The sequence below is a fragment of the Protopterus annectens genome, chromosome 5.part0 (genome assembly GCF_019279795.1).
Source record: "Protopterus annectens isolate FY-2018-M chromosome 5.part0, PAN1.0, whole genome shotgun sequence".
In the NCBI taxonomy this organism is placed as follows: domain Eukaryota; kingdom Metazoa; phylum Chordata; order Ceratodontiformes; family Protopteridae; genus Protopterus; species Protopterus annectens.
This window is the reverse complement of record NC_056735.1, coordinates 1,377,641,225-1,377,668,091: the sequence shown is the minus strand read 5'-3', so window position 1 is coordinate 1,377,668,091 and position 26,867 is coordinate 1,377,641,225. Positions and strand designations below refer to the sequence as shown.

The window sequence follows — 26,867 nt, the reverse complement described above, 5'->3', positions numbered from 1 at the left end:
GATTTCACTGTTTTGCTCTCTTGTCTCAAACTCAAGCTCCGGTGGTAGATGCAGCAAATTTCTCCCAATCCAAGACTGCCCTTTTAGACTCTTTTTCCTTCCCAAGAACTCTTCACAGATGCCTCAGTCCTGGGATGGGGTGCTTCTTGTGGCACTCTGAAGGTTCAGGGTCTCTGGCCTTCTGGCCAAATGTCAGACCATATTATCATAAGAGATGAGACTCTGTTTCTGGCTGAAAGTCAAGAACACTGCCACTGTGATGTGATGTATGAAGAAGCAAGGGGGGAAGCATGAGGTCTTATCTTCTGTGCAGACTAGGTCTTCAGGCCTGAGATCTGGCTGTCTTTTATCAGGTGACTCTTCAGGTTGTACACACTCTTTCATAACACGACCTAGTGGCAGACTCTGAGCGGGTTCAGATCACAGGCTCACTAATGGATGGTTCTCAGAGATGTTTCTTTACATAGTCCATCTGTGTGGTATTCCTCTGGTAGATCTTGTGAATGTCCTTTGAAAAGACAAGTTCGCTTTTTCTGTTTGAGAGTACCAAGTCCTCTGGCTTGGAAAGTGGATACCCTAGCTTTACCTTGGAAGAGAATGTTTTTGTATGCCTTTCCTCCTCTTCTCTGCTACCAAGAGTTTTGCTCAAGATCAAGCAGGACTCCCAAAATCTTGTGATTCCTTTTTGGCCCAGAGCACTGTTTCCCCTTTTTCATCAGGCCAGGAGCAGTCACCACAAATTACCTCACCGTGTGGAGATTCTGTCACAAAACAAGGGATCTTTATCCATCGTCACCTGTCCACTCTTCAAATGACTGTGGATGATAGGGTTTTGATTTCCATCAGGCACCTCTTTTCTGAGGATGTTCTTCAGGTTCTGCAGGCCAGAAAATCATGTATGTCTAAAAGGAAAAGATTTTTTTGTTTGTCTCCTCTATCGCCATCAGAATACATTTTCAGTGGGAGTCCCCTTTGTTCTCTCTCATTTGTGTGATCTGCTCCATGCTGACTTGGTATATTTTTCAGTTACAGCTCACCTGTCCACGATCTCTGCTTGTTTGCCTTTAAGTCCTCCTTTGACCTGAAGGTTTAAAGTCAAGCCGTTTTTAAAGTTGCCCTTTATATCCTGTAGGTTTTGCCAGGGATAATGTGTATTGGTTTATCGAGGGCTCTTTTGAGCCTTCCTCCTCCCATCCGCCTTAGTTTTTGTACGCTCCTTTCAGTGAAGAGTACTGCAACAGAGATATTAAAGGACATAATACAGTTGTCTCAGATCTTATCATAACAGTAGTAGATGTCCTTCTCTTCATTGAGCAGTATTCCGTCTCTCCCTCCTTTTCTCTTTTGTAGCTCTTACCCCCCTGTGTTTTGTTGCCTTCCTGGTCAAGGTGCACTTGCTGCTTTTTTCTGAACTTTTTACTTCCGCATGCACATGTTTTCCTTTGTCCTTGGGGGTGTTCTTTTCCTCCTGGGGAAATTCAAGTTCTGGGTAATTATGTCCGTACGTCATCTTTATGCCCTACGTCCAACGCAGGGAGCATACATGAGACGTACAGCACCTATAAGATCTAAAGGTTTTGGTATGTTATTCTTGGCATGAGATCCCTTCAGTGAAGAATAGTGCAACAGTGAAGAGAAGGACATCTGCTGTTATGGTAATGTTTTACACTATATTTAACACTCTGACTCCAGTTTAAGATCTAGAACCTAGAGAGTACTACCACTCTAAAAATAGTTTGTGCTGAAGAGTTTGACATTTACACTCTTCCAGTAACACCTGTGGTTCCAAAGGTATGAACATTGTTAGAATCAAATTATGTCCTCCTATTTCAATCAAAAAGCTTAGGCTCTGCCCATTGAAAGTAACAGTGCAAACTTCCAGAGCTCTGTTGGATGGAATGAGATAATATATGAAAAAGAAAAAACATGTTAATATGCTTTGTTTTCTTTTTTATTAGTGTATGTTTGCCCAAGTTGTAATTGATAATTTAATAAAGGTGTTTAAAAAGAAGTCTGAAATTAATCAGTCAACTGAGTGCAGTAAGATCTTTTCTGTGCATCATAAGAGTGGCTCCTTTGTGACTCTTTTGGTGCAGCATAGATCACAGAATCATGGCATGGTTCAAGCTGCCTTCCCCAAGGAGGAAATTGGGTAGGTCTTTCTGGAAGTTGTGCTCCAGAGAGACCTTCTTTTCACCCTCCCTAATTTAGGATGGAGACTTCAGAACGAGCAGTAGGCCTACACTAATATATGGGACATGTGTGATCCCCTTTTGGCCATTACATCTTTTTCCAGACATTGTAACTCTCTAAGAAAGAAGCTTCCTCGCAGACAAAAGCCCAGACTCGTGTAATACTGCCTCTCCATCTTTGTGACCAATTCTCCCAGTAAGCTAACCTCTGCAAATCCAGTAGCTGCATTTCTGATGATAGTACAGGACTGTCCATGGGGCACATTTTCTTCAAGCTTGTCATGGCTTTGAAGAGCCACCGTTAAAAACAGAGGATTCTAGGACTTGATGGCTACATCTTAAAGCTCTTGTGCCCTTCTGTTCGAAGGGGCTCAATCTAGGGACCTTCTGCCTTTGCAGAATTTGAGACAGGCCCATACTGAACTCGTCAGATAGGACATGGTAGTAGTCTAGCCCTCTTGGAACAAGGCCAAAGGTTCTGTTCCTATGTCTTTGTTTCAGAAGGACAATGCTTATCTCAAATTCTGGACTACCACAGTGGCTTCAGCATGCGCAGGCTCTTGGATTGTGACTTAGCACACCACCACCACTTGAGGTCTACATATAAGTGTTTCTTTTCAACATGATTTGGCGCTAATCTGACTGGAGAGTGCTGCCATTTGGTCTGTTCTCTTCTCCCATATTGGTTACTTGGGTACCAACTATTGAGGCAGCTGGTGTCGCCTGTCCCAGAAGTGGCTAGTGATCACTCCATTGAGGGGTTTCCTGGTTGCATCTTAACTTGGCCACTTCTGTTTCTGTAGATGCTTGATGCTCCATAAACGAGGATAAATCATCTCTCGCTCTTTCTTAGGAGCTTGCCTTCAACTGGGCAGACTGAGTACTATTCAGTGTTCTTCTCCTGTCTGTTGAGAAGGTCACAGGCCATCATGTTTTGGGCTTCCTGGGTAAAAACTCCTAGAAGAATTTGACTTCCTTAATCTTATGAACTTAGCGGAGGCTTGGTCTTCTTACGTGTTATGGACTTAATGGGACACAAGTGCCTTTCCTGTTCTTGAATATGTAGGTGATTCATTGGACTGATTTACAATTTTACCACACTCGTGGGTTGTCTTCAGTGTCCGACTGTTTTCTGGTCCTGAAATGGTGTGCAGTCCCAGCCGACCTCTTTTTGGGCCTCCCTTTTTTGTAACAGAACCCTTCTGCTTCTAATGGTGGAGATTCACTAGCTAAATGGTTACTCCAGCTTCACTCTTCTTATACTATGGATGAAGTCCTCAGAAAAAGTGGTCTTCACGTAAACCAGCTAATGCTGTGATCCGTGTACTTTTTGCCATGCGACCTAGGTATAGGGTACTGAGACTGAAACAACTTCTGATTCATTTTGAACCAGTCAAGTTGTGGTCTGTAAACAAATATTGGTTGTTCATAGGTTCATAGATTAGTACTAAGCTAACTACCCTTGTGAGCCATTTTAAGCCTAGCCAGTTATCCCATGTGAGACTCAAACCCTGCACCTTGTGTTTGTAAGGCAACACCTTAACCATTAGGCCACCCTCCCTGTGATTTCTCTTTTTTTTTTCTCTGTTATACAAAGACTTGATATGAATTTGATGATTCTGTGTAATGGAACACCACACTGCAGCTTTCCATGTTCTGGAGACTTGAACATGCTAGCAGATTCCCTGATCCACTTCTTTGGCTGCTCCTGAAGATAAGTCTTTGGTCTGAGTCTCCTAAGAGAGGGGCATACAGAATGAGACTGTTTTGCCATGTTAGAAGTATGAAGTTGTCCCTCTTGTTTGGTGCAGCATGGAACACAGGGTGCTAAAGATAAGCACTTTCTCCTCCTTGTGACAATGGAGATTATTTTAAGCCTTCTCAATATTCTGAGTCCATACTTAGGTTTTTATTGTTGCTGCTGCTGTTGTGATGATTATTATTAAATACTGTGTTTAACTTGAGTTGCTTTTATATTTTATGTTAAAAGCTGTCATTTGCATCTTTTATACAAAGTTGTTTTTTTTTACCGCCAAATGTATTTTACTTTATTCAGCTCCAAAACACTAACACAACTATCCCTAACCTTTGCAACTTAAACAATGGCACCTTCTACCAGCATCCACCTACCCTGAGCTACTGCCATAATAAGTTCTCCGATTTCTCTCCTCTGTACATTCCTGCTTTTTTACCTCAAGGAAGTGTTTCATAAGGCCATCAAGAAAATCCTTATAAACCTGGACAAAATGTGCAGCCCTAATCAGAATACATAAATGTTTTCTAAACAGCTAACAAAATCTCTATCGCATACATTTAATTTATCAATCATCACAGATAATTTCCCCACCCCTTCACTTCGACAAGATAGCTTCTTCCACACTTCAAGATTTTTGCTCACTTTCCATTCTGTGCCCTGTCACCAAGATATTTGAAAAACTAATTCATTATTGGGTGCTTAGCAGACCATATTTATTTTACTCGATCTGTTCTCTGCGTGGCTTTAGAAGTAGACACAACACCCTTGCAACCTGACTTTATAAGTAGACACAATACCCTTGAAACTATTTGTACAGTGATAGACAAAATATTCTGTTGCAAGGAAAAAGGCTGGCTGACGAGAACAATATTCATCGACCTGTGCAAAGCTATTGAAAGTGTCAGCCACCTTGATGTACTGAATAAAGGTAGTCCACAGAGATTAACACTGACACTATTACCTGATTTAGAAAGTACCTCTCAGAGAACCTTCGTAGTGCACTTGGACATCCTAAATTCAAGTTTAATTACCTTTTCTGCACGAGTCTCCCAAGGATCAGTAACTGCTCCAGTTTTATTTTCACTATTTATCAGTGACATTACTACAAACATCTCATCTTGGAACATCCATAGTATATGCAGATGACATAATATTGCGTAGAAGAGGTCCACCTTAATCATTGGTACAAAAAGCACTATGGAAGGAATTCACTATACCAAATAAGAACAAACCTTTCACACTAGTTCTCTAAAACAGCAACAGTGTTCTTTGGAGCACATTAAAGAATAACCCAGGTTAATAAAAGTACCCAACAACAAAGCAATAAATCAGCTAGATAACCTTGTAGTCATCCTAGTCCAAAAACTGTCATTCAGGCAGCACAAACAACCAAGTTTTGGCTTGACTTAAAGCCTCTTACTCCACCTCCAACCATGTTACCATAGATGACAGAAGGCCTGTTGAAAAGCACATGCATATATCAAAAGATGAATGTGCCCTGCCCATCATCTCATTCGTCATAAGTCAGCAGCCTTGTATACCATTCTGCCAAAAGCTAACTGGTTACCAGTGACTGCTTGATCCATCCTGCCGCTTTCCTCACTCACATATAAAATGTTAAATAAGTATCTGCTGTTCCCTTGAAAGTAAACTGCAGATAGCACTTGTATTATTAAGATGACAGAACAGTGACATGCTCACTCTGTGCTGACCCCCCATTTGGCCGTTCAGCTTGAGGGTGAAAAAAATCATTCAAGTTAGCTGAAACTACCTGAAATCTGATAAATCATGGAATACACTGAGTTCATTAAAATAAACTATTGGAACACCTTAAAGAAACACAGAAATGCACATGCTCTTCAAAGAATGAACACCTTAACCAACGTACTAATTTCTTCATCTAGAGTTTGGGCTTCCTTTTCAATTTCTACAACAATCTAGCAGGAAACTTACATTTGTGGATTTGTACATTTTTCTTAATAGCTAATGATAGTGGTAGATTACGTACATATGAGAATGAGCTAGCATATGTGGTTTAACTTTCTAACTCTGTCATATGGCAACTCTGAGCTAAGTGACTCACTTGCCGTACTTCACCACCTGAGGGTTTTTTTTCCTTTGGTGAAACTACCCAGGTTGAGAGATTATTTCAGTTTGGAAGCTCAGGAATATCTTCAGTTAAAGAAAAGGGTCATGGAGTTTATTTGCCTTCTGAGCATGAACCCCTGGCTGCTGTTCCACTCTAGATGTCGGTGGATGATGTCATTCAGGATACATCCCAGTCCCCTGCCTCCAGAAAATCTGACCATTTTTTTTTACAGGGTCCTGGATTCTCACTAGCATATTTTTAACAATCTAGTTGCAGACTTAGAGGAGTTATCAGGGTCCAAGGGGAGCCAATGGCAGCGTCTCTAAAATTCTTTTGCCCAGTGACAAGGAAGGTAAACCCCTTGAACTGTTCAGGGAAAAAAATCCTATCTCTGCTGTCCTGACCTTGGGAGCTTTGAAACTAGTTTCACATAGTTAAATTCCAGGAGTCCTACCTGGATCATATGAAATAGAAAATGGAGGGAATCTAGGATACTACTCTCTCGAAACAGTAATTAAAAATTTCCTACAGCTGTACCCAGGTTGCTAAATGCTCTTTTACACTGTGGCTTTTGATGCTCTTAAAGCATCATGTAGGGCAGCTGCATGTGTGTCAGTAAGCAGAAGACATGTCTGGCTTGGAGAGCAGTCTTATCCCAAGCAAGTCAAAACTGAAATCCTTGATGTCACCTTGGTCAGGGAATTCCCTTTTAGACCTTAGGATCAAATTTGTTTTTAAAAGACTGGAGGAGAAGACCAAGACTATGCAAACTGTCAGATTTTCTGCAAGCCCTACCTCTAGAAATCACCCTACCAAGTCTTGGTACTTTTCTGCCTCCCAATCCAAAACCAAAAGCAGAAAGTTTAGAGAGAATAGACTGCAAAGAAGGTAGTGAGCAGACTTCAGAAGCAGGGCTACTTGGCCTCAAATCCAGAGACCCAACAGGGCGAAACCATGACTCAAACACCTATTTGTCCACCTGTCAAAACCCCACCCAACTTTTCCACAAAGCTAGGCAGACTCTCAATTCTCCCTATATCAGTGGCAAACCATCACCCAGGGCAGGTGGGTCCTGGATTTCATCAAAATGACTACAGAATTTGGTTTGCTTCTCTCCCAAGGTTCTGTCATTCTTCCCAGCCACAAAGGACATATGAGGCAAATTCTCAAACCAAGGTTGTCCTAGCACAAGGATGTATAAAACCAGTCTTCTCAAATGAGTTAGGAATAGGGCTTTATTCCAGGCGGTTTCTGGTCTCAAAGAAAATGAGGAAACCCAAGACCCATCATCGAATTTTCAAGGTTAAAAATTTTCTGGCTGTTCCCAAGTTCAAAATGCTTACTCTAAAAATGTTTCCCCTGATCCTTTCTCTGGTAGTACTAGTCTTGGATTTAAGGGATGCTTGCTTCCACATCCACATAGTCAAAAGAACTTTGATACCTTTGTTTCAGGGCAGGTCAGTTATGTACATTGCCCTTTAGCTAGTCTGCTGCTCCCAGCTTGTTCACAAATTCTCGCTCCAGTTATTGTCTTCTGCAGGGCTAAGGGCGTTCAAATTTGCCCTTAATTGGACAACTGCTTCTTTCAAGCAAGCAGGGTAGAAGAACTCTAGTCCTGTATGAACATGACATGACATGGCTCACAGATTTAGAGGCGACTGTCAGAGGAAAGTACTGCAGTTCTTGTAATTAACATTCTAGTGTTCCTATGGACTTTCTTGGATTCCAACAAACAAATAGCCTTCCACCCACAGAAAAAGAAACTCTCCCTAACACACTACTACTAAAAGTAAATCTAGGAGGAATCTGTCTTAGCTCTTGAGAGCACTGGATTACATGGTTTCTTGAATTCTGATAACCTTAGCAAAACTGCACATGAGAAAAATAGTGGCATCTCAAAAGTGTCTGGTGTCAGCACCAACAACCCCTCTGATCTTTAAAATAAAACTTCTTCCTTGCATTAAGAAAGACCTGTTGTGGTGGAAAGATGCCTGCATACTGAATGAGGGAGTCCACATTTAAATCGACGAAGTGATCATCATGGATGCCTCTGACCTAACTTAGGGGGTGCACACACACAATGTGAGAATGCAAGGCGAGTGGGACAGAAACATCTTAAAAATAAGGGAAATCTTAAAAAAAAAAAAAAGAAGGTTCACATTGTGGCATTCAGACATGAATGGGAACTGGGCTTGCCTCACTTTTTGTCTGCAGCCTTCTCAGACAGTGATGTGGTATATTAATAGAGGGAGACATGTAGTCCTACCCCTTGTGATGGATGGCCATGCAACTCTTGGAAACCACACAGTAGATGGTATTATACCTGTTGGCTCAATACTTGAAATGGACAGTGACCTAGCAGACCACTTAAGCAGGTCAGTAGCAGACCCTCATGAATGGATGCTGAATAATTCTGTCTACAGAAAATTCACAGATGATTAGGGTGTGCCAGATGTAGAGCTTTTTTGCTGCAAAGAGAAATGAACAGATCGACAAGTTTTGCTCTCGGCCCCCCAAACCATAATACCGGGGGAACAAATGCCTTCTTCCTGTTTATTTGTATGCCTTACCTCCCATACTCCTCATCCTGAGAGTACTTCTGAAGGTCTGGGAGGATGTGCCAAGGAAGATCCTTGTAGCACCCTTGTTGACCAAGCAGCACTGGTTTCCCCATGCTTCTCGGCATGGTCAAGCAAGAACCGTGGCTGCTCCCATCACAGGTGGTTCTCCTAACAGAGCAAAGGTGCCAACATATACCCCAACTTGAGAATACTCAGACTTTCATGGTGGCAAATTTGTTTCTCATCTCTTCCATACTTATCTCACTCACTCTGACACCAGGAGACCCAACACCAGGAAGTCCTACATCTCCAAATAGATTCCTTCATTGGTTCCAGTCTAGGGGGCAACAACATTTGCAAGAAATATCCCCCTTGTTTTATCTTACCTGGCAGAACTTTTCTCTGTGTGTCTTCCTTAATCTTCCATTAAAATCCCTGCTGAGCCATGTCTTGCCTGCCTTTGTAGCCTTTTCTGGGTTTCCACCTCACAGTGAAACAATTTCTGGACAACGTCATTCAACTTAAGAACCTCTGTGAGGGCCCTTGCCCCATTCTGAGACCTAAACTTTGTGATGAAGAAATTCACCCTGCCCCCCTTTGTGCCCGCAGCCTCCCCAGACATCAGTTTCCAACTGGAACACTGCACTATTAGTGGACATCACTACAGCCAGAAGGATTTCTGAACTTTAGGATCTCTTGTTTCACAAGGATAGAGTCTGAGAATGAACCCTCTTCTATATGCTTAAAGTAGTCACAGATGTTTCTCAACCAGGCTATACATTTGTCTGTCTTCTTCCCTGATCCACAGAACACAAAAGAGAAAGATCTTTGCTCCTTAGATATGCACAGGTAGCTCAGGTTTTATCTGAACAGGGCCAAGAGCTTCAGAAAATCTGGACAGTTACTTGTAGCCTTTGCAACCAACTAACAAACAAGTGAAAGGTGACAGCAAGTGCTTTTCTAAATAGATTTAACTGCGTCGTCTTTTGTTAAAAGTCCCATGGCAAAAGGGTGCCTGAGCAAATCCGGGCACACTCCAGAACCATTGCAGCTACTACTGCCTTTTTAGGGCAGTGTCTACCCAGTCTATTCTAGAGACAGACAACCTGGTTCTCTGTACTTGCTTTGTCTGAGCACTAGTCAGTCAGTCTTCTAGAGTAACAGCTGACTTTGCCTCAGTACCCCTTCAAGGACTTATTCCCCTTTTATATGATTGTCTGCCAACCTCCATTTTGCTGTAGTTTATGTATCCTCTCAAGTTTTATTGCTGCAATAGTGAAATAAAATGAACATAGTATGGCTGTGTGTATTTGTCATAAATGTAGAAGTTTTGAGCATCTTCACTGTTGTAATAACTATTCTGTCCCACCTTCCCCTCTGTGCCTTGCATGGGTGAGGATGGATATCCTCCTTCTCCTTTTTTTTTCTTTCCTTTTATGTTCCCTCTCCTACTCCTAGCTGATTCCCTATAGTTCTCACTGAGGATAAATAGAGTATGGGCATGTTTTGTTCCCTTCCAGGAGCAAGGAGAGTGGGACAATTGTCAAGAAGGGTCAAGAAAGACCTGAAGAAATGGTGCCATCTGATGACCCTTTATCCACTTATCTCTTGAACTTGAAAAGGTGCGAGTCTACCAGACCTAAGGGAGGGGGAAAATTTGGGGGTATTAAAGTCGACTGTGGGCTTCCCGTGGTAGAAAATCTCAAATGTTACATCAACAGTGAAGACCCCCTAAAATCTACTTTTACGATAAGATTGCACAACAGTAATTTCCCCATATTGAGTACAGTTTGTTGGTAAGCTGCATTAAAGACTGGAAGGATGGACACTACCCGGGAGACTGCTGGATCCTTCTGAGTGATGTCTTGTCTTTGAAGAAGTAAGGTGGTTTTCATGCAGGTTTACATACTAATGGAGATTGGCATGAGGATCCAGTTTGTAACATATGATCTGAAATGATGAGTTTTCTGCTTTGAACCACTGGAATTAATTCCAACATGATTTGGCAGCTCGACACTAGAATCTTTTCCAGGCTATTGGCCTCTCCCCATGTACTAGCAATACCCCACTTTCTCTCCTGACCTGTTTTTACACGTCTAGTGCTTACTGTACAGAAATGGCCTCAAATTCCTTTGGCCAATTTGTTGTAGTTTTCTTCACATACCTCATTCCATTTTGGTTGTGAACACAAACCTTCTGTTGTAATTTAAATTGGATCAGTCATTTTCAGTTTTTTGATGCTTTTAAAAAAGTTGGTTGTTTCTATACCTTCTCCTTTCTCTCTGTATGTTTACAGACCACGTTATTCTTTTTTCAAGACTCGCTTTGTGGTCTATGATTTAGGTATTGATAAACGGCAACAGTTTTTGGTCCTTTTTGGGCCAACCTACCTATGTTGGCCGTTCTTCAGAAATAAAGCTTTTGAAAACCAAAAGGAAGACTTTCAAAAGTTGAATAAAACTACTAATTAGGAAAATGAGATCATAGATGGAGGACTGTATTTATTCCCTTAAATTGACTTGGAAGCTTGGCCTGGTAAATTGTCAGCTGGAATTCAATCTTTGTATGTGTATCCTTTTTGGGGGTTAAATTTGAGTGTAGTGTTTGACCTTTCTGGTTAAATCTGGATTTCTTTTAATTCTGTACATTTGGTTTCTACAACAGTTGCATTAATTTTTTGGCAATTTACAGTGCTCTATTCATTTGTGACTTTGTTAGCATAGATAGCAAGGCTTTCAGAAAGTGGAAGTGTAGCCACAATATATCTCCTCAATTTACTTTCTAAGGTTTGTAAATTTACATCTGAAGTAGTTAACTTCATTTGTGCATCAACCTATGGGTATCGGATCCATATCGGATCCAAGCCGGCAGCTTCAAACAGCTAAGATCCGAGCTCCTCCCCTTTACCCATAACCCCCTGCTATCCCTTCCTGACCTGAGATCTCGTTTGCCGCGGTTCTCAACAGCAGCTTTGAACGAGCTTCCAGGTGTAGCGTAGGAGTTTTGTGAGAAAAAAATCCCTTTTTTTTTTTACATTTTTCTTTAAAAAAAAAAAAAATTGTTGTTTGAGTGTTATCTCTCCTAGTTAGGTTAGCGTACCTCTGTTTTTGTTAGTCAGTGTTAGTGTATTCCCTCCCCGTGTGTGTTAAGGTGTGTCCGCTTTTGGGGCTTAGCATGTGGGTTCAATATGTCTGAGGCGCCCAAATCTTTCTTTTCTAAATGTACCGAGTGTGGCCATAAGCTGTCCCCAGCGGATGGCCACACTCTGTGCGTTATTTGCCTTGAGGTTGAATATCTCACTTCGGGCTGCACTATTTGTGCAGCGTTCAACCCCAGGGCCATCAGGGACAGGAGGTCGAAGCTGATTCTGGCAGGACTGTTGCCTCCAGACTCTGCTTCGTCCTCCGGTCCCTCTGTGGCTTCAGCCGAGGCTTCGGCAGCGCCACCTTCTCTCCCTCTCGCTGGGACTCACCCTCCCACCCTTGGCCAAGAGGAGAGGGAAGCTAGGAAGGAGAAGCAGAAGCATCACAAGAGGCGGGCCGAGACCTCTTCCTCTGCGCCGCCATCAAAGCGAGCTTCTCTGCCTATGGCCTCCAGATCTTCTCCTTCCTGGCTCCGATCTCCCCGTTTCTCGCCGGAGGAGGAGGAGACCCAGTCGCCTTCGAGGTCATCGAGGCGGCATTCCCGGCCTGCCTCGGTGGCCTCGAGGTCTATCTGTAGCATCTCCGATGCAAACTTGGACCGGATGATGCGTAGGTTCCTCCAGGCCCAGATGCAGATGGGAGTGCTCCTGCCCCCCCCCCCACTGGGGGGGGGGCTCGACCCCCTTTTTTGCCCCGATCGCTCCCTCTCCGACCCACTATTGCAGCTCGGAGCCGGGTAACGGAGCCAGGGGAGCATCGGCGCCGATAGTGTCCGGTACTTTGGCTCCGATGGCACCCTCGAGTCTATCGGGTCCTTTTTCTTCAGATCCGAGCTCTCGGAGCAGAGAGCTGAGCTTCGGATCCGGAAGTGTCAGTATGACTTCGGCTCCATCGCGGTCAGAGCATGCTGGCCGTACGGATCCGGCGCTTCTGTGCCAGCCCCGATCTGCACATCGGATCCGAGGGAGGGTCTGCTCTCGGATCCGATAGGGAGCAGCTCTCCTTCGGCGTTCGATGTTGTAGAGAGGGTATTGTCGAGGGACTGCAGGCCCCTGGCTTCGGCTACGGCTCCACCCTGCACTCCCTCTCAGACGGGTCTACCTTCCATCACCCGGTCCCAGGGACAGCCTGCGCAAACGTCCCAGATTGTTCCCTTGCCAGAACAGGATGTAGTTGGTGAGGCTTCCTCAGACATCCCCCCCCCGAGGAGGGTCCTCACAAACGCAAGTGCAAAAGGAGGCACTTGGACTCACCTGAGTCCTTGACAGAGGACACAGACTTGGAGGAAGGGGAAGGTTCCCCAAGGTCACCCCCCGAAGACGTCTCCTTCGGAGACATCCTGGAGATACTTCGGATCAGAGGGGGGTGGTCAGCCCCAAAACCTTCCTCTGATGAGAATGTGTTTCTGGAGGCGTTTGACGCAGGTCCAGCTACCTCTTGGGTGTCCCCTCCCGCCAACCCCCTGGTAGACCTGATTACTACCAGGGCGTGGAAGGAACCGGACACTGTGGAGCCCATTCCAAAGAGGCCTGACAAAATCCTCAGCCCCCCCTCGGATAAGTCATGTTGGAGCAAGGGAGCCCCGGTAGATGCCATGTTGGTGGCGGCCGCCACCAAAAGGGAGCTGGCCCAGGAGAGTTCCTCGGTCCATCCTCTAGACAAGTTGTCTCGGACGATGGACTGTCTGGGGAAGCGGGTGTTCACTTCAGCCACCTTCTCTGTGAGGTCGCTGAATTATATGGCACACGTGATATGACTCCAGCGGGATCTCATTAAAGAATAAGCTGGGTCGCCCCCAGAGTCCATGTCGGCGGAGGATAAGAAAGTGTTCTCAACCCGAATGGCCACTCTCAAATCTATCTCTAATACCTCTATGCAGTTACTATCCCATGCCATGGATTGAGCCGCTAGAGCCAGTGAAGTGGGCGTCGTCCTATGGCGACAGGCGTGGCTCCGTCACTGATTTCGCAGAACCTTTCAAGGCGTCATTCGCAAATGCCTGTTTGATAGTTTTGCCCTTTGTGGCAAGACCGTACGCGACACATTGGTCCAGAACGAGAAAGATGGGAAGACGTCTGCCGTCAGAGTCAGCTTCTCTGCTCCCCAGAGGTCCTTCTCGAGGAACCAAAAGGGACAGAAGAAGATGTGGTTCCGGAAGTCTCAACAATCCCGTTTCGCTCCGGACCCCTCATCCTTCAGAGGCAGAGGAGGACAGAGTGGGCGCTGCCCTAGAGGCGGAGGGGGTCCGAAGAACCTTTCTCTGATCGGCCCACACAGCAACCCTGAAGGGTTACCAGACTGCTCCACTCTGGAGGCAGTCGGGGGGGCATTTCTCGAGGCACCTAGCAGCTTGGGAGTCCATTACAACAGATCGCTGGGTGCTTCAGATCATATCCAGAGGCTACAAGATCCCTTTTCTCAATCCCCCTCCCACTCCCCGGAGCCTCCCCAATGTCCCACCCAATCAAAGGGAGGCGGCAGCCGAGGAAATCCCCCAGCTGCTAGAAAAAAGAGCAATCCAGCACGTCCCCCCAGAACAGTTCGGATCAGGCTTTTACTCCAGGTTTTTCTTGGTGCCAAAAAAGACGGGGGACTTGAGACCAATCCTCGACCTGTCCTTCCTAAACCTGTCAGTAGCCAAAGAAAAGTTATGGATGGTCACTCTCCAATCCATTCTCCCACTTCTGCAGGAGAACGACTGGATGTGCTCCATAGACCTCAAGGATGCGTACTACCACATTTTGATGGACAAGATGATCCAGGAGGTTTCTCCGCTTCCGGCTGGGAGCCAGCCATTACCAGTTCAGGGTCCTTCCCTTTGGTCTCACCACAGCCCCCAGGGTGTTCACCAAGGTCTTGACAGTTGTAGCGGCCCACCTGAGACTCCAGGGAATTCAGGTCTTTCTGTACCTGGACTGGCTCCTGACCCGCCCCCTCCAGGCATCCACTAAGCGCAGCCAGAGACTACTTTCTCCATCTAGCTCCCCAGCTGGGGATCACTATCAGCATCAAAAAATATTCCCTTCTTCCAACCCAAATCCTAGATTTCATTGGAGCCAGATTGAACACAAACCAGCTTCTAGCGTTCTTGAGTCTGGACCGGCTTCAAACTCTAAAACTCCACATATTGGCCCTTCTTCAATCCCCAGCTCCCTCGGCGGAATTGGTCCTGAGGGCGTTAGGCTCTCTGGTGGCAACTATCAACCTTCTCCCCTTGGCGCGCTTGAATATGAGAGTTCTTCAGTGGACCTTGCAAGTCCAATGGTCCCTCCTGCGACATCCCCTGAGCTTCCCCGTTCCCCTCAGCAGGGTCTGCAGGAAAGCCCTCTTATGGTGGCTCCAGTCCCCGGACCTCCAGAAAGGGCGCCCCTTCTCTATGTCCCCTCCTGTAGCCACGGTGACCACAGACGCTTCTCACCTCGGATGGGGGGCACTGCATGGGCAAGACTGTCCAAGGTATGTGGACCCATTCGGAGACCTTTTTGCATATCAATGTCCTAGAGATGAGAGCGGTGCTTTTGGCATTGCAAGCACTTCACAGCCTTCTTCCCTTGGGGACAATTGCGATTCAGTCAGACAATATGTCGGTTGTCTGGTATATCAACAAACAAGGGGGAACCAGGTCCTATCCACTTTGTCGGGAGGCCATGAGAGTGTGGGAATGGGCGATATCCAACAACCGCTTTCTCATAGTGACGCACATTCCAGGCTGATCCAACATCTTGGCAGACAGGCTGAGTCGAACCATTCTCTCACCGTACGAGTGGTCTCTGAACCCCAGAGTAGCGAAGTTAATCTTTTCCAAGTGAGGTCAACCTCACTGTGATCTTTTCACCTCGCCTTTGAACGCAAAGTGCAGCGACTACTTTGCACAAATTCCCCCATCCGGGGAATCCCCCAGAGACGCTCTGGTGCATGTTTGGCCACCCGGTCGTCTTTATGCTTACCCTCCTCTTCCCCTGATGCTAAAGTTCTTACAGAAAGCCCGACGGTTGGGGAGCAGAATATTCCTCATTGCCCCATTCTGGCCTCGTCAACCTTGTTTCCCATATCTATGGTCTCATCTAGTGAATCCCCCATGGATTCTAGATCCCATCCCGGATCTGATCTCTCACCCATCAGGCCTGTCAAGTCCGAACCTGGACAACCTTAAGCTGACAGCTTGGTTGGTCCAGTTCCACTGATAGCTAGGACTCCCGGTATCTCGTCCCCTGTCAAGGCTATACTAGTAGCCGCTCACAAGCCGTCTACGAGAAGGATTTATAATAGCAAATGGAAACTTTTTTCTATTTGGGCAGAGCGTCAAGACTTAGATCCCTTTACAGCTCTGCTGCCAGCAGTGTTAGATTTTCTATCAGGCTTATTCGACCAAGGTGCTAGCTCTTCTACGGTCAAAGTCCAGCTAGCTGCAATCTCTCACTATCATGTCGGGGGTGATCTCGGCCCTTTGACTTCGTCTAAATTATGTAAGACCTTCCTAAAATGCACTTTCCTTTTAAGGCCTCCGGTTAAGCATGCAGTCCCTCCTTGGGACTTGACCCTTGTTCTTCAGTCTCTGACATCTCCTCCCTTTGAGCCTGCAACTTCAGTGGATCTGAAATACTTATCTCGGAAGACAGTTTTTCATGTTGCCATCACTTTGGCCAGAAGGGTTTCGGAACTTCAAGCCCTTTGTGCCAAGCCATCATATTTAATATTTCACAAAGATAGAGTTTCACTCAGGACCAATCCCTCCTTTCTGCCCAAAATTGCTTCGGAGTCTAATATCAACCAATCTATTAATTTACCAGTCTTTTTTCCAAATTACCAGAATAAAGGTGAATACAAGCTACACTTTCTAGACGTACATGGGCAACTGAGGTTTTATTTGCACAGGAAAGCTGATCACAGGAAATCAGACCAGCTTTTTGTATCCTTTGCTAAACCCACTTTGGGAAAACCTGTATCAAGAGTTGCTTTGTCCAGATGGATCTCACAATGTATCCTTTTGGCTTGTGAGTTCTGGCCGGTCTGCACCTCAAGATGTCCATGCCCATTCTACTCGATCGATCTCTACCTTTGCTGCTTTTCGATCTAGGGTGTCGTTGGATGACATTTGTTCAGCAGCCACTTGGGCTTCACCTCATACATTCATAAACCGTTACAAATTGGATATTGTCTCTAGAGGGAGAGCATCCTTCTGTTCTGCAGTGCTCCAGAATATCCTTCTATGAGGACCTCCCAAGAATTAGGTAGCTGGGGACTCTGTCCCATAGGTTGATGCACAAATGAAGTTCACTACTTCAGATTAAGAGGTTATATACTCGCCATAACGTTCCATCTGAGTAGGTAAACTTCATTTGTCAGCAACTGACCCCCCCCCCTCCGTCCCCCTGATCCATATTGGATACTCAAAGGATTCCTGCTTGTCATTGCGGATTGTCTTTAGGTTAGAGTTTGGAGGTGGTTCTTTGGTGTTCTATATTTTTATGCTGATAAGCAAACTCTATCTGAGGTCAGGAAAGGATAGCAGGGGGTTATGGGTAAAGGGGAGGAGCTTGGAGCTCGGATCTTAGCTGTTTGAAGCTGCCGGCTCGGATCCGATATGGATCCGATACCCATAGGTTGCTGACAAATGAAGTTTACCTACTCAGATGGAACGTTATGGTGAGTACATAACTTCTTATTCTCATACATTAGAGATAGAAAAAATGTTTATTGCCAACTGTAAGGAAGGTGCTGCACCTGCATCTTTGGCCTTAAAATCTCTCAAGGTTGATCCTGCCACAGGTAGTGGTTGAAGTAAGTTAGACCATGCAAGAAAGAGGCAGAAAGAAAAAGCATAAAGAAAAAGAGAGGGGGGGTTTAAAAAGGAGACCTAGATTAGACATGGTCATTGAACCAGTAGAACAGTTCAGTACCTTACCGAGCCTTTCACAACATACAGCAGATGACGTTTTCAAGTAGCCCATGTCAGGGGATTCAGCTAACCTGTCAGGGGTTGCTAGTGTCATTTCATTCAAAGTCTTCACTTGATTGCAGGAGACTAGAAAGCTTTTTAGATGTGGTAGTTGACCATGTTCTTTGTATTTGAATGCCTTCCTTTTCTAGATCAATCGCATTTTGTTGCATTGCTTCCATGAATCTTAACTAGTGAATGCTGATATGCAGATCATTCCTGTGATAGTTCAGCAGATGATGCCCGTCTCCCTAGGGTACTGGAGCAGATGGTGATTTTTCAGTGTTGTCAGGTTTTGCAGCTCCCTAGGCTAACACCAATCCATATCAGGAAAGCCTTGACATGCATGCTGTGATGTTATGGCAGTTGACATCTGGTGCAGTTCCTGATCCAGCATTGCATCTTTTGGCATCAGCAACCTACTATGGTGATGTTGCCCTCTGTGTATGACTGTGTTACCTAGGAACTTGGGGTTTGTCCTTCAATGTTCATATTGGGCTCTGGGGTTAAACTTCCAGATGTCGAATTGGACCCTGGCCCTAGGGCTGAAGGTTGTGGGCAGTACACATGTTCCTGTTGGCCCCACTGGACTTTAGCTTCAGCCACTGTGGGTTGAGCCTGTCCTCCACAGGGCAGGTGCCATCTAGGAGCTCTGCTGTGACAATCCTCACATCAGTAGATATGTCCTTCTGTTCTCATGTTGCAGTATTCCAAACCCTTGGGTTTTCCTCTCTTGCTACCCGAATGTCTGGCCAGTATACAAAAGCTTCTAGTCATTGCAGGGTATGTGGGACATGTGACATTGGCTAAGGGAACGTGGACCATAAAAGTGACGTCTGCACTTACCAGACCTCAGAACAACTTTGCCACCTGTCAAATGTCAGCTGTTCTTGCTGTACTGGCCATCGGATCGTCTTTTCAAAGTTAAGTACCCCATTGGGGATGTTTTGTTCTTTTGGATCACTGTATGCCTGTTCATACCATCCAGGAAAGGAAAGACATTAACAAGGATGAGGGTGCTGAATCCCCACCATCTTCGCAGATGATCCCAACTTTGGAGCAAGTCTAGAGACTGACACAAAAGAGGGATGCCCTGTAGAGCCTATGTCCCCTCCTAACTTCATCCTTTTGTAGGCCTTCTGATCTGCATAGCCCTCCTCCTGGTTAGTCTCCCAATTGACAAGATGGGGAGGTTGGTGTTACCCACACCCCATGGGGAGAAACAGATGATGTGATGCTTGTTCCAAGGTCCACGTAAGAGTTGTGCAGTCCATCTCCCCGAAAGAGACCTTCAATCAATGGGTAGATTTGGGAAGTACATTTGTGCACCTTCATCTTTGTGAGAGGGTAGTGAATTACATGTCACACTTGCTAATGTTCTGTCACATTTTTAATTTCTCCAAGTCTTTTAGGTTTATAATACCATGACAGGAATAGACCCCATTCCTAATTCAAAGTATGGTTAAAGTTAAGGAAATTAGTATAATTTCATTGTTTTGCAGCACCAGCAATATGCTCAGAACTGACCATTCCTGCAATTTCGATAGTTGCATGTACTGGTAGCATATTTAAATATGGCTGGTCTTTTCTATAAGACCCATTGCTTCTACAACTATTAGATCTGTCTGGGTATTCTTCCACATTGCTCTCATTTCTGCCTAAAATTCTGGTATTTTATGACAGTCTCTCTTTCTATGCAAGACACTGTAATCACTGGGTGGAGCAATTTCAGTTATCAATGCAACTTTTGCCCCCCCCCCCTTTTTTTTTTCATGGATTAGTTTTTCTGGTTTTCTCGTGTCTGTTTTGAACTGCTGGTAGTGGGTGATCCCAAGTGATATAAACTTCATCATTTTCTATAATGCTTTGTGGCTCATGTTTCCAGCATTTTTCAGCTACTTCAGTATTATGTTTGCGCAATCTCAGTGCAGCAGTTTTATCACTTTATTATGCCTTTCAGTATAGTCCTTCTGCCATTAGTATATATCAAACCACAGAAAGATGTGCGACTGTTTCCAGTTCTGTTGTACAAAATCTACATTTATCTGTTTCTCCCACATGTTCAATGTACTTTGTAAACCAAGGTGCATGTAGTCCACTATCTTAAGCTGCCAGTGTTGACCTTTTGTCTTTTTGTTTAAATTCACCTCTCCTTAGTCATTCCTGCATCCAGTCCTGATCAGCATGAGGTTGTTCCAAGATTTTTCTGTACTTACAACTATAGTTATGCACTTGTCTTGTCTTCTCCTCTTATCCTTCGCCTAGTATTCTTTCTTCTATTTTTGTTTTTTTTTTCCACTTCACTTGCTTGATTTTTATCTACTTTAGGTTTGATTTCTGTTCCCACTAGACACCAATATGCTTCTGCTAAACTAAGGGCAGTCCTCTTAGACTTGATGTTCTTCATGTTTCACTGTTGCAGTCATTACATTTGGGTAATATGCTGGCAGGTTGCCCTCAGTCAGTCTGAATTCCAAAGTCTTGGGTCCTGCGTCTGTTGCGGTCTCCTCTTCCATGACGTCGGGTCATCAGGGGTATAAAACAAGCAGCCGACACCATTTTCTTTAGTCTTTCTTGCCGTGCAGTGCCCGAAGCAGAAGCATTTTGCAAGTGCCGGTCGGCCGACTTCTGAAGTATTCAAGTTTGAGTTTCAGAACCAAAGTCTTCACTAAAGCCAAGTACCACGTTGGGGAAACGTTTTTTTCTTGCTCCATACCAATGTCAGAAAAAGTTAATAATTGTATTACTTGTGGGAAGCTAATACCTCATAAGGATTTCTATTTATACTGTATTCCTTGCCTAGGCCCTGATCATAATGTGCCTGGCTGTTGGTTTTGTGCTAGATTTAACCAATGCATTATTAAGCGTCTGTACATTTTTGCCTCAAAGTATTTTGGAAACAGATTTAACTACCCAGAAATGTCGTCTGATAGCAATCAGACTACCGGAGTACATAACGCAAATAAAAGGACGGAGACACAGTCGAGGTCCAAAACCGCCAAAGCTTCTAAGCCAGTCGCCGGTACTCAGTGAGGTGCTTTCGCAGCCCCTGATACCCGCTACTTTGAGTCGCAGGCCCCTACCGAGACCCATGTGGAGTCCGGCACGCCGCAAGATACTCAAAGTATTGGACCCACGGATGGGTCCGGAGCCGCTAAGCAGGCACCGGCTTCTGAAGGGTGTATTCAGGCCTCAACATTTTTATATCAAACCGACAGCTGCAAAACCAAAGACAAAAACTTCTAAAACTAAAAAAATGACACATGAGCCACGTGCACAGGCCGCTATCCCTAAAAAACAGATGATCAAAATGGCTGAAGACCTTATTACCTTGATCAGGGGTTCCCATCCCCTCCTGATCAGAGGCCTAGGCAAGACACTGATTATGAATCTTCAGATCAGGTTTCTATTTCATCTGATTCCTCTTCTGATCAGGAAATATCTATACCTCCCTATGAGGATTCTGATGCAGAGGAGTCTATACCATCTGCATCACCTCCTGAGGATTATTCATTTGGAGAAACCTTGCATACTTTGAGGGGAGCATTTTCACTGGGAGAGTCAAGATTTCTCAATCAAAAAAGAGGCTGTGGGATTTCCTCCTCCTCCCTCAGCACAGGCCTTTAGCCATACCCCCTGTTTTAGACATTGTGGATGATGTGTTTTCGGAGTCAAGCTTGGCCCCAGACTCCTTACCTCCGGCTCCCAGTAAGCCTGACAGATATTACAGGGTCCCTGACTCACACAAATTTTTATTTAGAAACCCTGCTACCGATCCTGAAACTATTTCACAGGGTCCAAAGGGAGTTAAGGCCTCAACAGCAAAAAATCCTACCCTCTCTGACAGAGATTCAAGGGCACTGGATAGATGGGGAAGAAAGGTTTATACATCTGCAACCTTGGCAATTAGGGCCTTAAACTGCCAGTTTCATATACTCCAGTGTCAACATGTTATGGGATTGCTGCAACAAAAAATGATGTTGATTTCTGAATGTGCAGAAAATAAAGAATTGCAGGAATTATTGCATGTAGCTGTTCAGGTTGGAAAGCATACTTTGCAATGTAGTTTTGATTTCTTAGAGGCCTCCTGCAGGGCCGCAGTTACTGGATCTGTGATTAGGAGGCATGCCTGGCTAAGAGAGCAAAATATGCCTGATCTGTTAAAGCTAAATTACTGGATGCACCTTTACAGCATGATACTCTGGTGTTAAGGCAGAAAAGGTTTTAAAGAAAACAGAAGACAAAGCTAAGTCTATGCAAACTGTAAAAGACTTCTTACAAGTGCAGCCACCAAGATTCAGTAGACACTGGCCTATAAAAAATTGGTCCTTTCCTGTGTCAGACAGAGCTCAAAGGGGCAAATCCAGACGCCCTAAGGGTTCCAGATACCAGGCACAAGATTCTTGCGGGTCAAAGCAATGGGGTGCTTTTACCTCCAAATCTGGAGGAGATAAAGCACAAACCTACAGAAAACAGTCTCAATGACTTCCCGCTGCCTTCACCAAGCACTTACCTTTTGGCAGCACCCTTATGGGGAAAATTATCACTGTTTGCTCAAAATTGGCAGTTAATAACCCAGGACAAGTAGGTGCTAAACATCGTATCACAGGAATACAGATTCCATTTCCATACTCTGCCAATGGCAAACGGTTGGCCGGATCTGCCAAAAAATCAATGGGCAAGAGGCACAGAAACTGGTTACGACCCTCATGGATATGGGGGGCATTCAGCCAGTACCAGAACAGGAAAAAGGACATGGTTTTTACTCAAGTGTTCTTGGTACCCAGAAAGAACGAGGCCTGGCGGACAATACTGGATTTATCGCTTTTGAACACATACCTGGACATTCCAAAATTCAAAATGCTGACTTTGTATCAGCTTGTGCCCATGCTGGACAAGAATGCTTGGCTAGTGACATTAGACCTAAAAGAGGCATACCTGCGTGTCCCAAAAAGGCAATTGTGCAAAAGATACCTCAGATTCAAGGCTGGCTTAATGCGTTGCCAATTCTTTGCACTGCCCTTTGACTTATCTACTGCTCCCAGGGTCTTTACAAAATGCCTGGCACCAATAATTGCTTTTTGCAGACAAAGAAGTATACAAATATACCCTTACTTGGACGACTGTCTCATTCAGGCAGAGAACAAGGACATTCTTAACACTTGGTGTTTGTGAAAAGGCTTCTAACATGCCTAGGGTACACAAACGAAAAGAAATCACAACTGGTACCCTCTCAAAACATAACATTCCTGGGTGCAAGCTTGAATACAACTGCCTAGATGGCTTACCTCACGCCAGACAAAGGCAACTGACTACTTACTTCAAATTGATGGCAACAAAAACCCAGTTATCTACAAGACAAACGCTGCAGGCTTTAGGCTTCATGGCATCCTGCATCATACTGATTCCATATGCAAGATTGCATATGAGGAAACTTCAGTGGTACCTAAAAAGTTTATGGAGTCAACATTGTCACAGTCTGGAAACCATGATTCCTCTCATTCCCTGCCTACAACAGGAGTTTCTATGGTGGGCAAAGGCATGTCACCAAAACATGGGATGGGCCTTCACTCTTCCTCCTGCCAGTCAAACCTTAACAGACTCATCAGATTATGCCTGGGGGGCCCACATGGGAAGATGCATTCAGGGCATATGGACCCCAAAACAAATGCATCTACATATCAACCAAAAAGAGATGCTAGCTATTCAAAATGCCCTGACAGCCTTCAAGGACTTACTTCACCCAGGACAACTACTGATAAAGACGGACAACACCACGGTTATGTGGTATATAAACATGCAGGGGGGCACGCACTCATACCCTCTTTGCAGACTAGCCATGGCACTGTGGGACACAGCTTTGACTTACCAAATACATCTTCAAGCTCAATTCCTGCCAGGAAAACAAAAAACTCTGGCAGACGATTTAAGCAGAAACCTTATGGACCTTCACGAGTGGAAGCTAGATCCACAAGTCTTCAGCATGATAAAGAAATGGGGGGGCCCGGACATAAATCTGTTTGCCTCTTTTTAAAATTATCAATTGAAAAGATTCTGCACAAGGACTTATCACAGACAAGCATGGAAAGTGGTCACCCTATCCTTCAGTTGGAAAAACCTATCAGTTTACGCCTTTCTTCCACTGCCTCTTCTTCCCAGGGTCCTACTAAGTCAGACAAGAGAAACCAAAGATGATACTAATTGCCCCGGACTGGCTCCGCCAATACTGGTATCCAGTCCTAAGGAACTTGTCTCAATACACACAGCTTGGACCGTACCTCAAAGACCTAAACTACTGTCCCAGCAAAACAATCAGATCCTGCACAATCAACTCCAGACACTGAACCTGGCAGCATGGCTGATCATGTAGTTATACAAACAACACTTCTGAGTAAAGCTGTGATGGATGTCATTTTGGAAGCCAGAAGGCCTAATACTAGAAAATCTTATGCTGATAAATGGAAGAGATTCTGTGCTTAGCAGAACCAAATATTCCTCCGATATTACAATACTTGACTGAGATGCTTGACAAAGACCTATCTTTCTCCTCAATTAAAATCCATGCCTCTGCCATTTCGACTCATTACAATACAGAGCCACCAATCTTTTCTCATCCTTTACTAAAGCCGTATCTTAGAGGAGCAAAAAATGTAAGGCCTCCTAGGGGATCATCAGTACCTGCATGGGACCTCACGTATGTGTTGGAAAAGCTCACCTTGCCTCCATTTGAACCAGCTGCTACTGCTGATATAAAGTTCTTATCATGGAAAACAGCTCTGCTACTAGCAATTACTTCAGCAAGAAGAGTCTCAGAGCTACAGGCCCTCATGGCTGTGGAGCCTTTTATCATATTTTACCCAGACAGGGTGTATTTGAGGACAAATCCTTCATTTATGTCTAAGGTGGTGTCCAGTGTGGCTCTTAACCAAGTTATTCATCTGCCAACCTTTTATCCAAATCCGCAGAACAAGGGGGGAGAGAATCCTGCATTACTTGGACGTACACAGCCAGCTAAGATTCTACTTGAGCAGGACTAAAGCTCTAAGAAAAACTGAGCAATTACTAGTGACATGCTGCAGGATCAGAAGGAAAGGCTATTTCAAAGCAGACCATTTCAAAGTGGATAAGCCACTGCATTCGTTTCTGCAAATTACACCATGGCAAACCTGTGCCCAAGGGCATTAGGTCTCATTTCACCAGAGCTGCAGCTACTTCAGCAGCCTTTCTGAGGAGTACCAACCAAAGACATTGTAGATGCTGCTACTTGTGAGTTCAGTTCACACCTTTACAAAGCATTATCATTTGCCTGTCTACTCCAACTTGCTGTCTAAGTCCAAGACAGGCTTTGCCACTGCAGTTCTGCAGGGCCTTATAGCCCCTAATGCTGTTTTCTCCAGGCTCCCATCCATAGCTTTGGGATTCTACCCAAATATAATGACCAACAGTGAAACACAAAGGACATTGTACAGTTGTGTACACTTGGCATAAATGTAGATGTTAGAGTGTATTCACTGTTGCAGTCCAGGTTACCCGCCCACCTTCCCCCCCTTTCATTCTGCAGTTTCTTTCCCTCTCTATCTTCCACAACCTATGTGATGTATTTGCTTGCAGATGAAGGTAAAGTTTATATTGATGCATGTATATATAGTTTTTATATATATATTTTGCTACCTTTTTGGGGACACCTGACATCTGGGGCAAGAAAAACTAAAGAAAATGGCTTTGGCTGCTTGTTTTATACCCCTGATGACCTGACGTCATGGAAGAGGAGACAGCAACCGACGCAGGACCCAAGACTTTGGAATTCAGGCCGACTGAGGGCAACCTGCCAGCAGATTACCCAAATGTAATGACTGCAACAGTGAATACACTCTAGCATCTACATTTATGTTAAGTGTACACAACTGTACTTTCTCATGTTACAAAACTTACACTATGTTTGTGTCTTGTGAGGTAAGCAGTTATGTATGCTGTCCCACAATTGCAGATCTGTACATATAATCAATTTCAAGGAGGCCCATATCTTCAGAAGTCTTGGTATGCACTGATTTTTTTTATAAATCACTTTAGCATGAAGTATTCTTCTTGTTTTCCTGTCCAATCTATCCAAAACCTTTTTGCGGACAGTCAGTTACTCCAGAACTGTTATTTATGACAGGAAGATCAAATTGGTTTATAGCTTGGGCTTTGTTCCTAGATTTAAAAGCTGTTTTCAGTATTAATTTGTCTTTTAAATGTTCCTTACTAATTTTTATTCACATTTGTTCGTGTTTTATTGTTGATCCTTCATCAGTTCTCAAGTATTTATACACTCCCTCTTGCTCAAGTTCTTTCATATCACATTCCTGTCCCATTGGGGGACTGATGTTTTCTTGGTGCTGCAGCTTTCCTGCTTTAAGGGTTGCTTTTTCGCATTTTATTAAGATCAAGTGATATTTTTTATGTCATCTGAAAATGTTTTGACCACTTGCAGTTGTGCTTTCATTTCCTCATCTGATGAACTATACAGTTTTTAATCATCTGTAAAAAGAAAAGTCTTTATACTTTTTTTTCTAGGAGCCAAATTATAACCATAACCTAATCTGTCACGTAGACAGATTAATGGGTTAAGGGCAGTGCAAAAGAGCAGCTGTGACAAGTCACCCTGGAATTTCCCCTCTTTGAATTTTTATGCCTGGAATAATAATTTGTCCTTTATAATGGCTTAACTGTAGAGTGGTTTGCCACTGTTTCATGGTTGGTGTAATGTAATAGATCAGTGTAAGGTGTGTCTTGTACATTTTTAAGCACTCTTTTATCCATGAATGTAGGATAAAAGAGTGCTTAAAAATGTACAAGACACACCTTACACTGATCTATTACATTACACCAACCATGAAACAGTGGCAAACCATCTTTGCCATACTTTTCCTCTTTTTACATTTCTCCATTAAGACTTTCACAAAAATGATCCTTTATTCCATATGACTTTCTTTTATTACCATTTTGTTCTATTGCCATAATTGAGTTTTGTTCTAAATGACTATAAACTCTTGTTGGCATCAGTTCTAGTGTACAGTTTATACATAGTCAGAAGGCAAGATGTCCTATTCCTGTGTTGCAGTATTCTTTACATGAGAGAGTTGCCTGCCACAATGACCCAATGTCAGCAAACATACAAAAGACTTGTACTAAGAGGTGCGTGGTAT

General features: G+C 44.2%; 1 protein-coding gene across 1 annotated transcript in view; it reads right to left on the bottom strand.

The window, feature by feature from the left end:
* EED (embryonic ectoderm development) overlaps positions 1 to 26,867 on the bottom strand; it is a 967,389-nt gene that overhangs the window by 586,491 nt on the left and 354,031 nt on the right. The window contains exon 7 of the mRNA XM_044072008.1: positions 4,980 to 5,143. Coding sequence (XP_043927943.1) covers positions 4,980 to 5,143 — 164 coding nt within the window. The remainder of the gene's footprint in view (positions 1 to 4,979; positions 5,144 to 26,867) is intronic.